This window comes from Oncorhynchus mykiss, chromosome 9, assembly GCF_013265735.2.
Source record: "Oncorhynchus mykiss isolate Arlee chromosome 9, USDA_OmykA_1.1, whole genome shotgun sequence".
NCBI lineage: Eukaryota > Metazoa > Chordata > Actinopteri > Salmoniformes > Salmonidae > Oncorhynchus > Oncorhynchus mykiss.
The window spans coordinates 53,630,682-53,650,635 of record NC_048573.1 but is presented as its reverse complement, the minus strand read 5'-3'; the positions used below and the strand labels follow the sequence as shown (position 1 = coordinate 53,650,635).

The 19,954-nt window shown below is 40.6% G+C and overlaps 1 protein-coding gene across 1 annotated transcript in view; it reads right to left on the bottom strand.

The window, feature by feature from the left end:
- LOC110532391 (adherens junction-associated protein 1) overlaps positions 1–19,954 on the bottom strand; it is a 77,416-nt gene that overhangs the window by 22,863 nt on the left and 34,599 nt on the right. The window contains exon 2 of the mRNA XM_021616263.2: positions 2,093–2,844. Coding sequence (XP_021471938.1) covers positions 2,093–2,840 — 748 coding nt within the window. The 5' untranslated portion in view covers positions 2,841–2,844. The remainder of the gene's footprint in view (positions 1–2,092; positions 2,845–19,954) is intronic.

Below are 19,954 nucleotides of genomic sequence, written 5' to 3'. Positions count from 1 at the left end.
TTGACTCCAAAATGGTGGCTATTTCTTTGCTGGATTGGTCTCTGAGCACTGTTCTCAGATTATGCTTTTTCCGTAAAGTTTTTTTTAAATCTGACACAGCGGTTGCATTAAGGAGAAGTCTGTCTTTAATTCTGTGAATAACAGTTGAATCTTTTATCAATGTTTATTATGAGTATTTCTGCAAAATCACCAGATATTTTGGAATCAAAACATTACTGCACATTTGTGTAACATGATGTCCTATGAGTGTCATCTGATGAAGATCATCAAAGGTTAGTGATTAATTGTATCTATATTTCTGCTTTTTGTGACTCCTATCTTTGGCTGGAAAAATGGCTGTGTTTTTTTGACTTGGCTATGACCTAATGTTGTGCTTTCGCTGTAAAGCATTTTTGAAATCGGACACGATGGGTAGATTAACAAGATGTTTATCTTTCATTTGCTGTATTGGACTTGTTAATGTGTGAAAGTTACATAATTACATTTTTTTTAAATGAATTTTGCGCGCTGCCTTTTCACCAGAATGTTGTTGAGGGGTTGAACACCTGCCCTAGTAAGGTTAACATTATTTTTAATGTCCATCTCTGTACCCCACACATACACATACTGTAATTGTAAAGTCCCTCAGTCAAGTAGTGGATTGGATTTCAGGCACAGATTCAACCACAAAGACCAGGGAGGTTTTCCAGTGCCTCAAAAAGAAGGGCACCAATTGGTAGATTGGTAAAAAAAAAAAGAAAAAGCTGAATATCCCTTTGTGCATGGTGAAGTTATTAATTTGGCTTTGGGGGGTGTATCAATACACCCAGTCACTACAAAGATACTGGCATCCTTCCAAACTGAGTTGCATGAGGTCAATGGTGATTTTTAAAAAGTATGAGTTTAATGACTGTGATAGGATCAACAATATTGTAGTTACTCTACAATACTAATCTAATCCTGCACAGAATAAAAGTAGTTCTTAACATGCATCCTGTTTGCAACAAGACACTTAAGTTATACTGCAAAAAATGTGGCAAAGGAATTAACCTTTTGTCCTGAATACAAATTGTTATGTTTGGGGCAAATCCAACACCACATCACTCAGTACAATTCTCCATATTTTCAAGCATGGGGGTGGCTGCATCCTGTTATGGGTATGCTTGTCGTCATCAAGGACTGAGCAGTTTTTCAGGCAAAACTGTAAAGGAAATCCTGCTTCAGTCTGCTTTCCACCAGAGACTGGGAGATGATCTTATGACAAGACTTGAAAATGGCTGTCTACCAACCATCAACAACCAAGTTGACAAAGCTTGAAGAATTAAAAAAAAAATAACGTGCAAATATTGCACAATCCAGGTGTGCAAAGCTCAGAGACTTAACCAAATAGACTCACAGCTGAAATCGCTGCCAAAGTGTTTCTAGCATGTGTTGACTAATGGGTGTGAATACTCAAGATATATTTGTTTTTTATTTTTCATTTATTTTTTTTCCATTTAGAATTGTTCTAGCACTTTGACATTAAAGTATTTTGTGTAGATCGTTGACAAGAAAAGACAATTAAATCCATTTTAATCCCACAATAAAATGTTAAGAAATCTAAGGGGGTGAATACTTACGATAGGCAATGTAACTACAGAGGTATAAACATGGCATATGCCTATTCTGAAAACAAAAACTGCTGAATAAAACAAAACAGTTTGCTCTGAGTCACAGCTCCTTTAAATTCAGGGGAAAGATTAAGTGTCCTAAAATATTAATTGGCCGATGGTTAGGGAAGATGTGCTTTGAATAGTTGAACAATTTTGAGGGGTCCATTACTCTCAATACCCTAGATATGTCAAAATAAGAACACTTACATCACTGAATGATATTTCACTTATTTTACACAAATATTCAACACATTCTTTACTTATCTGTCCCAGACAACTGCAATTCATGCCAAAATCTTGCTTCAAACAGTTAGCAATGGGTGTATAATAACGTGATGCACTCCTGCTGTCTTCCTGACTAGCCTTGACATGCCAAATCCAGCTGCACTTAAAACAGGATAGAAATACAGATGAATGACTTTCGAAATTGCATGATAGAAAAAATAGGAAAGAAGTTTTACCTGGTGTGTCTCCATATGGCTTTGGTGGTTTGACAGTCTCCCCTAAACTGACGCTGGCCTTGGTGGTGCTCAGCATCCTAGGGTGTGGTGTGGTCACCACTGCGAACGTCCTCTGTGGACTCTTGGTGGTGGTAGTGGTGGTGGTGGCCACAGTAGTGGTCAAGGCCTTGGTGGACAGTGTGGAGTTGGCTGCCGTTTTCCCCTCACCATCGTCAAAGTTGTCCTCCGTCCCTGTGGGTCCCCAGTCGATATATCCGGCCACAGTCGTGGTCCTGCCATCTTGAGATTTGTCGTCGGCGTCCCATTTCAGCTGTCTCCGAGCCCTCCGTAACAACCTCACCACGTCTGTTTTGCTCCCCCTGGGAAGACCTACCGCTGCTGCCGAATCCCCCACCTCGGTGGATGTGTATTTCAACCGGCACTCCTTACATGGCTGTCCTTTGTGTGCCAGTCTCCTGTACTTTTGACCCCTGACCTTTGGCACTGGCCCTCCCCTGCTGTCTGGCAGTGGAACGGGGTTGAGGAGCCGGTGAGCCAGAGTGCTCACAGTCCTCCAATGGAGAATGTTGGGAGTTTCCCAGAGGGGCGCCGAGTGGGGCCGGGGGCGAGGCACAGGTTTGGGGATGAGCTTGATCCCCAGGCCCTGACTGAGGGGGCTACACAGGGAGAAATCCAGGGTGAGGTGGGTCATGGCCAGGAGGATCCACACCTGACGCCCTAGACAGCTCCCCGGCCGTAGAGCAGACATCGGACTGGGGAGAAAAGGAGAGGCCATTTTAGATATGGCGTCGGTGCACATTTTAAACCAAAAGGGATAGTAGTAGTTTTGAAGGGTTGGTTTCCCAGACATGCAATAAGCATAATCATAGACTAAAAAGCACTTTAGGCCTAATCTAGGACTAAAATCCAGACAGACCTGAATTTTCCTCTCAGGCAAAATTCTGCTCTCTGACTAACTAAACTCTGGCAAATTGAGCACCTGAAATGGCAAAGGTCCGACACTAAAAAAATAGTGTAATACATTTTCAAAGATTAAGGCTTTAAAATAATGCTCTGTGCTGTCAAATGCAGCAAGGATTTATCCTTGATTTTACAGGTTTAGTTCTTCAATCCAGTCATGATTAACTGTAAAAAAAAAAAAAGAAAAAAAATCAGGCCTAGTTTAGCTGATCATAATATTCAGCATAGAATGTCATCTTGATTCCCAAGGGGCAATTAGATTATTCTGCGAAATAGCACTGAAGGGTGTCATATAATATAAACTCAGAATTAGACATGGCTTGATGTGAGTATGATTTTGAATATGAAAACTTAAAGGTAGACTCAGAGACACGACATCAGCATGCACAGCGGGGCCACTTCCTGTTTATAAAATATCAACAACAACAGACTTCAAATCTGTCAAACCTGCCACCATTGGCATGTCTCAAAAGAGGGCTCAGTGTAGTATTGGCAGATTAAATGTTTTTGCTGTTATTGATATCTATAAACAGGACATCGCCCCAATACTACATTTAACATTGGAAGGAATACATTCTTTATCACTTTAGTCATCATTAACATCATCATTAAAACTCTCAAACAAACATTTAAACATGTTACCCAGTTTCCAAATCCTCCACTGATTGATATCTATAAACAGGACCCTGTCCCATAAGCACTAACATGTGAAGTTCATAAGAGTACATCAAATTTGGTGTCAAATGAAAGCTAAGCGTCTATACTTATAAGAAAAGGCATATATACATTTTTCAACCATTTTCCATCCTAAACAATTTAATAATTTAATTCTGATCAAACAGATGGAAAAGGGGTCTTAAAGTTTTAAAAGGTATTACAAATACATCAAAACACAATCATGTTGAAGTAAAGACCCCTGCCAACTAATATCAAGACTTATATTTCGTTTGGCAGTTATTATTCGATTTTGATTTGATTTATTAGGATCAAATCAAATTTCATTGGTCACATACACTTGCTTAGCAGATGCTATTGTGGGTGTAGCGAAATGCTTGTAAATCCCCATTAGCCCACGCCAATGGCAACAGCTATTCTTACCGAGGTCCGACACATAACGAAAAAGACATTACAGACAAAATAGTTTATAATTTACATATATTTAACAACATTAACATGTATTTAATGTGTGTGTGCATCTATCAGTTACACATACATGTCAGTACATACAACAAGTAGGTCACATGGGGGAGAGGCGTTGTGCCGTGAGGTGTTGCTTTATTTGTTTTTTTAAACCAGATTTGCTGTTCACTTGCGCTTTATAAAATGGAAGGGATTCATGCACTTGTGGCTCTGTATAATACTGTAGGTTTCCTTGAATTGGTTCTGGACCTGGGGACTGTGAAAAGACCCTTGGTGGCATGTCTGATGGTGCTATGTGTAAATTGACTATGCAAACAATTTGGAATTTCTAACACATTCATGTATCTTATAAAAACAAGGAGTGGCACAGTCAGTCTTTCCTCAACTAAAACCAAAAGAGAGACTGGCATGCATATTATTAATATTAGCCCACTGATTACAATGAAGAGCAAGACGTGTCGCTCTGTTCTGGGCCAGCAGCAGCTTTCTTTGCAGCACTTGACCATATGACTGTACAATATACAGTGCCTTGCGAAAGTATTCGGCCCCCTTGAACTTTGCGACCTTTTGCCACATTTCAGGCTTCAAACATAAAGATATAAAACTGTATTTTTTTGTGAAGAATCAACAACAAGTGGGACACAATCATGAAGTGGAACGACATTTATTGGATATTTCAAACTTTTTTAACAAATCAAAAACTGAAAAATTGGGCATGCAAAATTATTCAGCCCCCTTAAGTTAATACTTTGTAGCGCCACCTTTTGCTGCGATTACAGCTGTAAGTCGCTTGGGGTATGTCTCTATCAGTTTTGCACATCGAGAGACTGATTTTTTTTCCCATTCCTCCTTGCAAAACAGCTTGAGCTCAGTGAGGTTGGATGGAGAGCATTTGTGAACAGCCGTTTTCAGTTCTTTCCACAGATTCTTGATTGGATTCAGGTCTGGACTTTGACTTGGCCATTCTAACACCTGGATCTGTTTATTTTTGAACCATTCCATTGTAGATTTTGCTTTATGTTTTGGATCATTGTCTTGTTGGAAGACAAATCTCCGTCCCAGTCTCAGGTCTTTTGCAGACTCCATCAGGTTTTCTTCCAGAATGGTCCTGTATTTGGCTCCATCCATCTTCCAATCAATTTTAACCATCTTCCCTGTCCCTGCTGAAGAAAAGCAGGCCCAAACCATGATGCTGCCACCACCATGTTTGACAGTGGGGATGGTGTGTTCAGCTGTGTTGCTTTTACGCCAAACATAACGTTTTGCATTGTTGCCAAAAAGTTCAATTTTGGTTTCATCTGACCAGAGCACCTTCTTCCACATGTTTGGTGTGTCTCCCAGGTGGCTTGTGGCAAACTTTAAACAACACTTTTTATGGATATCTTTAAGAAATGGCTTTCTTCTTGCCACTCTTCCATAAAGGCCAGATTTGTGCAATATATGACTGATTGTTGTCCTATGGACAGAGTCTCCCACCTCAGCTGTAGCTCTCTGCAGTTCATCCAGAGTGATCATGGGCCTCTTGGCTGCATCTCTGATCAGTCTTCTCCTTGTATGAGCTGAAAGTTTAGAGGGACGGCCAGGTCTTGGTAGATTTGCAGTGGTCTGATACTCCTTCCATTTCAATATTATCGCTTGCACAGTGCTCCTTGGGATGTTTAAAGCTTGGGAAATCTTTTTGTATCCAAATCCGGCTTTAAACTTCTTCACAACAGTATCTCGGACCTGCCTGGTGTGTTCCTTGTTCTTCATGATGCTCTCTGCGCTTTTAACGGACCTCTGAGACTATCACAGTGCAGGTGCATTTATACGGAGACTTGATTACACACAGGTGGATTGTATTTATCATCATTAGTCATTTAGGTCAACATTGGATCATTCAGAGATCCTCACTGAACTTCTGGAGAGAGTTTGCTGCACTGAAAGTAAAGGGGCTGAATAATTTTGCACGCCCAATTTTTCAGTTTTTGATTTGTTAAAAAAGTTTGAAATATCCAATAAATGTCGTTCCACTTCATGATTGTGTCCCACTTGTTGTTGATTCTTCACAAAAAAATACAGTTTTATATCTTTATGTTTGAAGCCTGAAATGTGGCAAAAGGTCGCAAAGTTCAAGGGGGCCGAATACTTTCGCAAGGCACTGTATCAGATAAGATAAAACTAGAGCCTTCAGGACTTGCTTTGTGTAGTGTGCTGTCAAAAAAGCAGAGCATCTATTATTACGGACAGACCTCTCCCCATCTTTACAACCATTGAATCCATATGTTTTTACCATGACAATTTACAAACTAAGGTAACACCAAGTAATTTAGTCTCCTCGATATGTTCAACAGCCACACCAATCATTACCAGATTCAGGTCTAGAACATAGGGAATAATGTGTACCTAATACAATGCTCTTAGTTTTAGAGATGTTCAGGACCAGTGTATTACTGGCCACCCAATCCAAAACAGACTGCAACTTTTTGTTAAGGGTTTCAATGACTTCATTAGCTGTGGTTGCTGATGTGTATATGGTTGAATCATCAGCATACATGGACACACATGCTTGGTTAATGCCAGTGGTAGGACATTGGTAAACATAGAAAAGAGTAGCGGACCTAGAGATCTGTCGTGCGGTACACCACACTTTACAAGCCTTCTGTAAGTTTAGGAAATATGTGACTCATTTCAGGAAACTAGGCGTATTTCGCACGTCACGTCGCACGTCACTACTTCACAGGAGCAGCATTTGAACGTATACATTTATTTTTGAAGAAAATTGTTTTGGGCAGAAATGCCTTCTGGAACATGTGAATTTTCATGTGCTTTAATAACAAACTTGTATTCCATGAATACAATTGTTAAATTATGAGCCTAGTTGGTTTAGCCATGGAAAAAGCCAGCAACCTTCCCACTAGCCATGATTGGCTGAACTAATGTATGAGCTGGACATGCCAGGAGATGAGTTTGGATTGGTCTGCCATGTAGCACGCTTCTGTCTTTAACATGAGCTGTTCAGTATGTGTTGACAGTCCTGTCTACTGTGCGGTTTTTGAAAAGATATAATGATAGCCATCAAGAACTACAAAAGTTTTGCTACTTTCCTCAACAACATTAATACCCTGAATTTAGCGGGCGCTATTGTCAGATCAGTAGGAAAAAGTGATGGGCTACTTTCTGCACACACCACGGTCAGTGTGAACCGAAGTGACTTGACACAAAGCTGGCCAAACAAGATGTAGCTACAAACAAAATGGAGTTCAATGTTTCCAGTCTGCCATGAAGCGTTCATCCATGTAAAAGTCTAGCAAAATTTTCCAGATACGTTTTTAATTTTGTCAGAAAGTTTAGTTAGCTGTTAGTTAGCTACTGTTAGTTAGCTAGCAAACTTTAGCTTTCTGGCTTGCTAGCTAAGGTTACGTATATGATCTGTGTAGCAATATTATTCAAATCAGAAATCCATTTGGACTCGTAACCGAAAGGTTGCAAGTTCGAATCCCCGAGCTGACAAGGTACAAATCTGTCGTTCTGCCCCTGAACAGGCAGTTAACCCACTGTTCCCAGGCCGTCATTGAAAATAAGAATTTGTTCTTAACTGATTTGCCTAGTAAAATAAAGGTAAAATAAAAAAATATATATAAAAAAAAATTGCCATTGCTAGTTATAGCCTAATGTTAGCTAGTTAACATTGAACCGAGTTTCTTAGATTTCGCTACCTGCAGATTCATACTACAGCTATGACAATGTTTGTATTTGTAGTAGTATGAGTTCGGGTTATGCCAGTTCATTGTTTAGCTAGCTAGCTACCTAGCTATCTATGTGTCCAAACAAAAGACTCCACTTCGGGCGTAATATTACATAACCCATCAAAGGAACAGGTGTGTCTGGGGGTGGTTACGCCATTTGATTGTATTTCATGAGCATGTGTACATGTCTAGACAATAGTGACCCATCCACTTAGCTAGATGTGGGTGGAGTGGTTATAGCATTTCCTTCACATGACCCATCAATTTAGACAAGTGTGTCGGGTAAGCGTCATCTAATAATGATAAAATAATGATAAAATATTTTTATCTGGACACTTTCTATTTTTGATATTGCTACTATGCAAGTACTATCACTGTACCGTTTATGCCTTCTGTATCCTGTGCATGTGACAAATAAACTTAGACTTGTTTTACTAAAATAGACTTGTTTTACTAAAGCGTGTGTTTGCCACATGGCCTCATATGTGAATTCTTAAAGAGATGGGTGGGACTAAGGCTTAAGTGGGTGTGAACAGTGCTGAATGGATGTAGACAAAGAAGATCTCTCCAGTACAGTGGCTTGCGAAAGTATTCACACCCCATTGGCATTTTTCCTATTTTGTTGCCTTACAACCTGGAATTAAAGTATATTTTTGGGTGGGGGTTTGTATAATTTGATTTACACAACATGCCTACTACTTTGAAGATGCAAAATATTTTACATTGTGAAAAACAAGAAATAAGACAAAAACAGAAAACTTGAGAGTGCATAACTATTCACCCCCCAAAGTCAATACTTTGTAAAGCCACATTTTGCAGCAATTACAGCTGCAAGTATCTTGGGGTATGTCTCTATAAGCTTGGCTCATCTAGCCACTGGGGTTTTTGCCCATTCTTCAAGGCAAAACTGCTCCAGTTCCTTCAAGTTGGATGGGTTCTGCTGGTGTACAGCAATCTTTAAGTCATACCACAGATTCTCAATTGGATTGAGGTTAGGCCATTCCAAGACATTTAAATGTTTCCCCTTAAAGCACTCAAGTGTTGCTTTAGCAGTATGCTTAGGGTCATTGTCTTGTTAGAAGGTGAACCTCCATCCCAGTCTCAAATCTCTGGAAGACTGAAACAGGTTTCCCTCAAGAATTTCCCTGTATTTAGCGCCATCCATCATTCCTTCAGTTCTGACCAGTTTCCCAGTCCCTGCCGATGAAAAACAGCATGATGCTGCCACCACCATTCTTCACTGTGGGCATGGTGTCCTCGGGGTGATGAGAGGTGTTGGGTTTGCGCCAGACATTGCATTTTCCTTGATGGCCAAAAAGCTCAATTTTAGTCTCATCTGACAAGAGTACCTTCTTCAAAATGTTTGGGGAGTCTGTCACATGCCTTTTGGCGAACACCAAACATGTTTGCTTATTTTTTCCTGGACACTCTTCTGTAAAGCCCAGCTCTGTGGAGTGTACAGCTTAAAGTGGTCCTATGGACAGATACTCCAATCTCCGCTGTGGAGCTTTGCAGCTCCTTCGGGGTTGTCCATTACATAAAATCCATATAAAAATCAATTTAAATTACAGGTTGTAATGCAACAAAATAGGAAAAACGCAAAGGGGGATGAATACTTTTGCAAGGCACTGTAGGAGTATCAAAACATTCAAGTGCCATTTTCTCAAAAGTGGGTTTACTTTCAAAGCAGAATTACTTTCCCATTGTTCCTCAACTGCAGTGTATGATATACCATTTTCTAGCTCTGAATCTCTACTTTTATCCAATGTAAAAAACACTATTTCAAATTTTGCTACATAAGACAAATGAGGCAGTCAGTCACATAGTTTTATATTTAACTTGGCAAGTCAGATAAGAACCAATTCTTATTTACAATGACGGCCTAGGAACAGTGTGTTAACTGCCTTGTTCAAGGGCAGAACGACGGATTTTTACCTTGTCAGCTTGGGGATGCGATCTTGCAACCTTTCGGTTACTGGCCCAACAATCTAAACACTAGGCTACCTGCCACCCCATACTACCTAGTTGTTATTGCCAAAAACTCATATCTTTAATTAAGACACTTTATATTTTATAATACATGAGGGAGAATGATGATTGTTCAAATCAAAATCAAAGGTTATTGGTTGCGTACACAGTTTAAGCAGATGTTATAGCGGGTTAAGCGAAATGTTTATATTACTAGGGCCTAAGTGCAGTAAAATATCAAACAAGTACACAATAATCAAAAACGAATAAAAAATGAAATAAAGAAATGTCAGAACTAATCCAATTAACAAACCAAATAAGACTGTATCAGTAATCTAAATGCAATCTATGCATATAAACACTGAAAATATATACTAAAAATGATAGGTATGTTCAGCAGTAGGCATATTTTCTATGACAAGCATCCAGTATATAAATATGCGGTGTGTATAAACAGCGTCTTAAAATGTGATGTACAGTAGTAGATATATTAGAATGAGCTATGTCGAGAATACAGTATATAAATAAAGTGTGAATAACAGTATAAAAGAAACAGGAAGTGTTCAGTGTTTCATGTCTCTATATACTGTACATGGGACAGCAGCATTGGCTGTGTGTGTGTATGTGTGTGTGTGTGTGTGTGTGTTTGTGAGTATGGGTGTATGCACGTGTGTGAGTGTATACGTGAGTGCAAGAGTCTGCGTGTTTATGTTTTGTGTGAGTGTGTGGGAGTATGTGTGCACAAAAGTCTCTAAGCTGCAGGACTGAGTACCGGGCAGGAAGATGGCTAGTGATAGCTGTTCAATGGTCTGATGGCCTAGTGATGAAAGCTGTTTCCAAGCCTCTTGGTCAATGCTCCGTTGAACCTGTACCATCTGCCAGACGGTAGCAGAGTGAACAGTCTGTGGCCCGGGTGGCTTAGGTCCTTAATGATCTTCTTCTTAGCCTTCCTTCGACACCAAATGCTGTAAATGACCTGGAGGGCAGGCAGCGTGCCACTGATGGTGTGTTGGGCTGACCACACCACCCTCTGAAAAGCCATGCGGTTGAGGACGGTGTAGTTGCCGTGATGCAGCCCGACAGAATGCGCTCAATGGTGTAGCTGTAGAAGTTCATGAGGTTCTTAGGGGCCATGCTGAATTTCTTCAGCCGACTGATGTTAAAGAGGCGCTGTAGTGCCTTCTTCACCGCATTTTCGATGTGATGGGACCATTTCAGGTCCTCAGTGATTGGACACCGAGGGACTTGAAGCTTTTGACCGTCCTGACTATGGCCCAGTCGATGTGGATGGGAGCTTGCACTATGATCAGTCTCTTGTAGTCCACGATCAGCTCTTTGGTTTTGTTGACGTTGAGGGAGAGGTTATTGTCCTGACACCACTCCACCAGAGCTCTAACCTCCTCCATTTAGGCTGTCTCATCATTGTTGCTGATCAGGCCTACCACTGTTGTGTCGTCAGCAAACTTGATGATTGAGTGGGAGTCGTGCGTGGCCGTGCAGTCATGGGTGAATAGGGAGTACTGGAGGGGCTAAGCACACGTCCCTTGGGGGCCCCGGTGTTGACGGTCAGCATGGCAGAGGTGTTGTTACCAACCCTCACCATCTGGGGTCGGCCTGTCAGGAAGTCCAGGACCCAGTTGCACAGGGAGGAGTTCAGCAAGTTCATAGAGGTAGACCTACCAATTAGTTATAGGGTTTTTACTCTACTGATAACAGTTTGGTTTAAACATTTAAACATGTCATTCTGTTACCAAATTGTTAACAGAATGACCAAAAAATCTGTATCAGAATGACTGCAACTGAATTGGTTAATATTTACAATGGGAGTTCATAGTAGTCACAAACCACAGTTGGCTCAATGTTTTCTCTGTCTTTCTGTCGCATGGTGGTCAAAGCAAGAATGTTAAAACAATATGGACAACCTCTCTCTCTAATGTAATCTCTCCCGGCTCTTACGGACACCTACCCATGAGCCCCCTCTCTTTATATTTACTGTAACCAGCCCTCTCACGCACTGAGCACACACCAAAACCAGACGTACATGGATGTTGAAAAGTACTTCAAATTTGGTCATTACAAATCTGAACCCATCTGTTTCACAAGTTTGGACAGCACAGTACAGTACAGTAGAACACAGTACAGTGCAGTAAAGAAAAATAGAGTATAGTAGAGAAAATGTCAGTACAATACAGTACACTAGAGTAGAGTACACTAGAGTAGAGTATAATTTACTGTACTGTAAGATACTGTAACGTACTGTGCTGTGCTGTACTCTACTCTACTGAGCTCTATTGTGCTCTACTGTGATGTCCAAACTTGCATAAACTATGATTGGTAAAGATGTGGTCCTCATTAGAATAATAGCCAGTGTGTAGAATAATACCCAAACATGCAAACAAGGATATAACATTTTTCTCCATTTGTGTACCTATTCAGGATACATCACCATAATGAGAATGCCATTCATAATTACGCATTTCTGTATAGTACAGATCTGGGACCGATGATGTCGTTCTATTACCATCATTCTGTTCCCGGGTGTTTAATCCACTTCACTTTCAAACTCAAGGTGTCATATCATAGAGTTTTTGGAAAAAATGGTAACATAAAAAACTGAGGGAGATTGTACTGTCATTCTGTTACCCAACTTTACATCTGCAATGTTCTTCGAGTAAATGTGTTTTTGTCAAACAAAATCTGTGGAAATTATTAAAAGTAGTCCTTGTGCATAGGTATGGTTTGTTTAACTTTGCGATCAATGGTTTTTGCTTTGTCATACTTTTAAAGTGAACAATCGGAGTCTCAGCGTCATTTTGTTACCGTGGAATTGACCTTTCACGATCCTGACTAGAATATAGAGAAGACTTGATCTGCCGAGTGCAACCTTCTATGGCAACTATGTGACAAAGCAAAACGATTGATTTCAGAGGGAACAACCTCATCATGGGGTGTCACGCCTTGATCTGTTTCACCTGTTCCTGTGATTGTCTCCACCCCCTCCAGGTGTCACTTATTTTCCCCAGTGTATTTATCCCTGTGTTTCCGGTCTCTCTGTGCCAGTTTGTCTTGTATGTTAGTCAAGTCTACCAGCGGTTTTTTTCCTGTACTCCTTTTGTTATTCTCTTTTTGATAGTCTTCCTGGTTTTGACCCCTGCCTGACTCTGGACTACTTTCCGCCTGCCTGATCATCCTGTCTACCCTGACCTTGATTCTGCCTGCCCTTCAGTACCTTTTGGACTCTGAACTGGTTTTGACCTTTTTGCCTGTCCACGACCATTCTCTTGCCTTACCGTATTGGATTAATAAATATTGTAAGACTCCAACCATCTGCCTCCTGTGTCTGCATCTGGGTCTCACCTTGTGTCATGAAATGGGGTGTCTCTAATCTTTATTGTCCTTGGTCAATTTAAGCCAGCAAGTCATCTGGAGGAGTTGCTGAAAAAAAATAGCTATTGGAGTGAACAGTTATGCTGTCGTAAGAGGACATTGCATATTAAATCAAATCAAGCTTTTTTTAAACAGCACATTTCAGACATGGAATGCAACACAATGTGCTTTACAAGGGGAAAAATGAAATATTTTCTACACAACAAACATAAGAGGATAAACTAAAGAATAACAACTGAATGACTAAAAAGCACCCTAAGAAAAAGCAAAGCTAAAAAGGTATTTTAAGATTGTCAACAGTTTTGCCCGCATTCAGGTTATATGGCAGGCTATTTGAGAGGCTGGGGACAATAACTAAAGCAGGGTTCCCCAACTGGCGGTTTTATTCCCCCCCCCCAAAGGTTTCTGAGCAAAAAAACATGTTGTTTATGTGGAACTTTCATTGTTAAACAGACTGTAAAAACACCACAATCAGCTCCAAGTGATTTTAATTTAAGAAATCTGTTCCCAAGTATTCCCACACACAATAGAGAGACAAATTGTACACAAATCTAAGCAAGGTTCGAAATGATTGTTTTGGTCAAAAATATCTGTTTCGCTTCTTGCGGTCAAGTTGCAGTTGACGAATTATTTGTATTTGTGTTCCGGCCCCCCGACCATCGGCTCCAGAAAAAAAAATCGGCCAACGCCTGAATCTAGTTGATGATCCCTGAACTAAAGGCTGTCTCTCCATTCCTCTTGGTCCTAGGCTTTGGGATAGTTAAAAGGCCTGTGCCAGAGGACCTGAGGGACCTACTGGGTACATAACTTAAAACCTCTACAGGATCGGTGGGTCCCCCTAAGGATTGAGCTAACATAGGCTAATGTGATTAGCATGAGGTTGTAAGTAACAAGACAATTTCCCAGGACATAGATGTATCTGATATTGGCAGAAAGCTTAAATTCTTGTTAATCTAACTGCACTGTCCAATTTACAGTAGCTATTACAGTGAAGTAATACCATGATATTGTTTGAGGAGAGTGCACAATTATGAACTTCAAAATGTATTAATAAACATTTGGGACATGTGGGCAGTCTTGATACAAAATGTTGAACCCAAATGCAATGATTCATTGGATCAGTCTAAGACATTTCAAATACACTGCTGTCATCTAGTGAACAAATTTAAATTGCACCTGGGCTGGAATAATAAATGATGGCCCTTCTCTTGCATTTCAAAAATGATGGTAAAAAAAAGAATACAACAAAAACCTCATGTTTTTTTCTTTGTATTATCTTTTACCAGATCTAATGTTTTATATTGTCTTACATTAATTTCCCATTTCCACAACCGTCAAAGAGTTTCCTTTCAAATGGTATCAAGAACATGCATATCCTTGCTTCAGGTCCTGAGCTACAGGCATTAAGATTTGGCTATTTAATTTTAGGTGAAAATTTAAAAAAAGGGGCGGAACCTTAATTAAATCAATCCACAATTGTGCACCCCAATACATGTCAGACATGCTTCTAAAAATAGATTTTGGTCACATTCCTAATGTGTAATTCGAAATTTAGTTCGGAATATAAAATAACACCTACGTTTTTTACCTGTTATTTTATCTTCTTTGCCCGTGAATTAAAATGTGCGGCCAGATTCTCTTTCTGTGCTTTGGCTCCAACAGTACAGTAAGTACCTCAGTCTTGTCTTGATTTACAGTGCCTTGCGAAAGTATTCGGCCCCCTTGAACTTTGCGACCTTTTGCCACATTTCAGGCTTCAAACATAAAGATATAAAACTGTATTTTTTGTGAAGAATCAACAACAAGTGGGACACAATCATGAAGTGGAACGACATTTATTGGATATTTCAAACTTTTTTAACAAATCAAAATTGGGCGTGCAAAATTATTCAGCCACCTTAAGTTAATACTTTGTAGCGCCACCTTTTGCTGCAATTACAGCTGTAAGTCGCTTGGGGTATGTCTCTATCAGTTTTGCACATCGAGTGACTGAATTTTTTTCCCATTCCTCCTTGCAAAACAGCTCGAGCTCAGTGAGGTTGGATGGAGAGCATTTGTGAACAGCAGTTTTCAGTTCTTTCCACAGATTCTCTATTGGATTCAGGTCTGGATTTTGACTTGGCCATTCTAACACTTGGATATGTTTATTTTTGAACCATTCCATTGTAGATTTTGCTTTATGTTTTGGATCATTGTCTTGTTGGAAGACAAATCTCCGTCCCAGTCTCAGGTCTTTTGCAGACTACATCAGGTTTTCTTCCAGAATGGTCCTGTATTTGGCTCCATCCATCTTCCCATCAATTTTAACCATCTTTCCTGTCCCTGCTGAAGAAAAGCAGGCCCAAACCATGATGCTGCCACCACCATGTTTGACAGTGGGGATGGTGTGTTCAGGGTGATGGGCTGTGTTGCTTTTACGCCAAACATAACGTTTTGCATTGTTGCCAAAAAGTTCAATTTTGGTTTCATCTGACCAGAGCACCTTCTTCCACATGTTTGGTGTGTCTCCCAGGTGGCTTGTGGCAAACTTTAAACGACACTTTCTATGGATATCTTTAAGAAATGGCTTTCTTCTTGCCACTCTTCCATAAAGGCCAGATTTGTGCAATATATGACTGATTGTTGTCCTATGGACAGAGTCTCCCACCTCAGCTGTAGATCTCTGCAGTTCATCCAGAGTGATCATGGGCCTCTTGGCTGCATCTCTGATCAGTCTTCTCCTTGTATGAGCTGAAAGTTTAGAGGGACGGCCAGGTCTTGGTAGATTTGCAGTGGTCTGATACTCCTTCCATTTCAATATTATCGCTTGCACAGTGCTCCTTGGGATGTTTAAAGCTTGGGAAATCTTTTTGTATCCAAATCCTGCTTTAAACTTCTTCACAACAGTATCTCGGACCTGCCTGGTGTGTTCCTTGTTCTTCATGATGCTCTCTGCGCTTTTAACGGACCTGTGAGACTATCACAGGGCAGGTGCATTTATACGGAGACTTGACTACACACAGGTGGATTGTATTTATCATCATTAGTCATTTAGGTCAACATTGGATCATTCAGAGATCCTCTGGAGGATCAAATCAAAGTTGCCTCCCTCCCTCAGTTCCTCAGATCGCCTAAAACGAAGGCCGTTAAAACCTACGTGAGTGATGATGGTGTCAATACTGTAGTGATGGAATCCGATGAGGAAACGACCTGCTGAACTGTGGTGGCCATGGGGGAGTGTGCCACTGGGCAGCCGCCGGCTGTTGGTATGCACCCAGAATCCTTGCTCACTCCCGGGACTCGTAAATCTGTCTCAAGCAGGGCAAAGCTGTTTGATAGCCGGATTGGATCTTCTCAGATAAATGGTGGTCCAGACTGCCTCCCCGATCTCCTGTGCCTTGTGAGGGTCCAGTCTCCCATGGGTCGCAGAGTTGAGCTTAACATCTGTCCGTTAGATTGGGAAAGATTAACGCTACCCGACTCATCAACAGCTTTGCTATATGAGGCATTCAAAACTGAGATTCGGGTTTGCCTGGGTTACAGCAAGGTTGTTGTACTTAGAAAGCAGGTTTTCCTCTTCTCGCAGCCGAGATAACAGCCAGATCTCTTCCCTAAGATGCTTGATGGTGGTGCATTTAGGGCAGACTGTCCACCTTATCCTCTTGATCCTCTTGAGCACCTGGAAATGCAAATGCGCTACGCTAAATGCTAAATGTACTCGTTAAAACTCAAACGTATATTAAAATACACATGCAGGGTATTGAATTAAAGCTACACTCGTTGTGAATCTAGCCAACAAGTCAGATTTTTAAAATGCTTTTCGGCGAAAGCATGAGAAGCTATTATCTGATAGCATGCAACACCCCAAAATGCCTGAAGGGGACGTAAACAAAAGAATTAGCGTAGCCGGCGCTACACAAAAATGCAGAAATAAAATATAAAACATTCATTACCTTTGATATTCTTTGTTGGCACTCCTATATGTCCCATAAACATCAGAAATTGTTCTTTTTTTTTTTTTTTTTTGTAACCCAACTTTAGGTATTTGTAAACGTTAATAAGCGATCAAATTGATCACTGGGCGATCTGTATTCAATAGTAGCTACTCAAGAAAACAATGTCCATTTTTCAATCTTCCAAAATCGATTGTTGTAGGCTGGATGGAATGACGGATCTATTGGTAATGTCTCAAAGGATTTTTGTCAATGAAAATGACGTTTTTGGCGACATCGTGTGGAAGCTGTAGGAATTACTTCCGTGTCCATATTAAATTTGGTGTCCTTTAAACAATACATGAAAGGGGCGCATGGATACTTATTTCAGCTTTCAGTGACCAGTTTTTCTTGCGCTTTTCGATGAAACACACGCTCTGTTATAGTCACAGCCGTGGTTTAGAAACTTCAGAGTGTTTTCTATCCACACATACTAATCATATGCATATACTATATTCCTGGCATGAGTAGCAGGACGCTGAAATGTTGCGCGATTTTTAACAGAATGTTCGAAAAAGGAGGGGGTAGGATGAAGAGGTTATCTGCATCTTGTGATTGTGTGGAAATCATCTCACACCTGAAGCATTTGTGTCCAGCCGTGCTCCATTTTCATGATGGCTAGCAGCTAACTACTATTTAACAGGAATCCGGGACACAAACTTGCGGTCCCACCCTTAAACTCTTACCGCGTCGCAAAATCAGTAGCAATACCAACTTTAGCTTTGAAAAACGACTGAATGAAAACAATTTCATTAAAACAATCACATTTTATTGGTCGCGTCCCTCGATTATGTTTTTGCGGGTGCAGCAAAATGCTTGAGTTTCTAGCTCCAACAGAGCAGTAATACCTAGCAGAAAACAAACAAAAAAATACACACCTAAAACATTTCAAGACAAGTTACCAGCTCATGTCGACTGTGACTTTTTAAAAGATATAGCAGTCTCAGTCAGTCTCAGTCAGTTTAATTTAAATTGCTTGAATTTTTTCAGTGAGCAAGTTAACAATTGAATAGCAAAACTCAACAAGGACTTAAACAATTTTGTTTAAACTACTGTATCCACTAAATGATTGAATTGAATTTGGACAATGGAAAGGTTTTCGGGGTCGGTAAACATAGTAAAAGTAGGATGGGACTGTGCATACTAAACATCAGTTGTTTTCCATGCATGGGAATCACAGTCATCATAAAACATCAAAAGGGCAAAAACTTGCACACTGCTGAGGGGCATGAAAAACCCACAAAGAAGGAGAAAGTCAACTGCCATATTATAAAAAATGCTGGTGTTCAAAAGCACAGTGCAGGAACAAAATTAACTTTAATACATTTAATACAATTATTAGTTATTTCAGTGTTTACTTTTTTGGTGGGTTGTTGATGTGTGCAAGGTTCTGGGAAAATACACCAAACGGTTCTCACATTTTTGACAGAGGGTGAAAGTTCACATGACTATAGCTTAAAAGATAAAATATGTTCTACTGTATTTTGTTACGTCTAGTGACTTGGATTGGTCCTGCTCTCAAACCAAGCTGTGTACTTTCTAAAAAGCACCATTTTAAAGTGACTACATTGTCACCTAAGATTGCTATATCTGAGGGTTCTGAAATTAATGTAGTCTCTGATAAGGGGAGTGGTTGTTACCCGTCCTGAATAATATTGATTCTAGTAGGTGATGGGGGATAACACCTCTGCCCTGTCAAGAAGTGCCAGGGGATGTTTAATGACCACCTTGGTTCAGCATCTATCCGACTGCTCTACTGGGTTCCATTACAGCCACATAGAAGACTGTCAGAGTGCCATACTGTTCTGTTGCAGCCCTATGTGAGTGTGAATTATCATGGGTAAAGAAAATAAAGTGTTGTTGTAGGTCTAATGGTTGCCAGATCCCATGGTACAGTGGTTCATATATGCCACCTACGATGCCGTAATCATGAACGTGTTGCTCTGTGAAAGCAGTAAGGTCCATTGTATGAGGGGATCGTAAACGTGATGACACATGTAGCATGATATATATCTCTGCATCACAAGCATTAGTGTCTGATTCGCTGCTGGCAAGGAAAGGGAGAAAGGCTATTGGCAGAAAGAACTGGAGTGGGAGTGGAAAATATTTTTGGTACCTCTGATTCTTCTGGCAATTTCCCCCCACTACTACCCCCATAATAAATATTACCATAATACATTCTGATGGTACTGTGCGATCATGGGAGGGGGAGTCATCATGGTTGGTGCAGCTTCATTGATCTTCATGCCCAGTAAAACAGGAGGAAGGACACAATTACTCAGAGAGGGAGCCCACATATCCACATGCATATGCACGTCTTAGTGCTGAGAGACTGGCAAAGGATACGTTGATTGTAAACAATATGCATCTTTCAGGCTCTCTTTAGACATCCGGCAGGCTCAGCTATCTGTGCCTGGATCTCAATATGCCAGGTCCATTCTGCAGCTGAAGTCATACAGGGAAGGGAATTACTTTGTGAAGCTGTAGAGCGCCCCATTAATTAGTGTGTCAGTTCGCCTGGAGACATGGGCTTGAAGGTCAGGTAAAGACTTCCCTGAATGGAGAAAACAGGCAACTAGAGAGAGAGCACGCACACACAGGCTCACATACAAGTGCAGGTACACACACACACCTTGTCGAAATATAACGTATGCATTCAGTGTATGTTTACTCAGTGAATGTTCTCTCTCCTTGTACCTATTGATCTT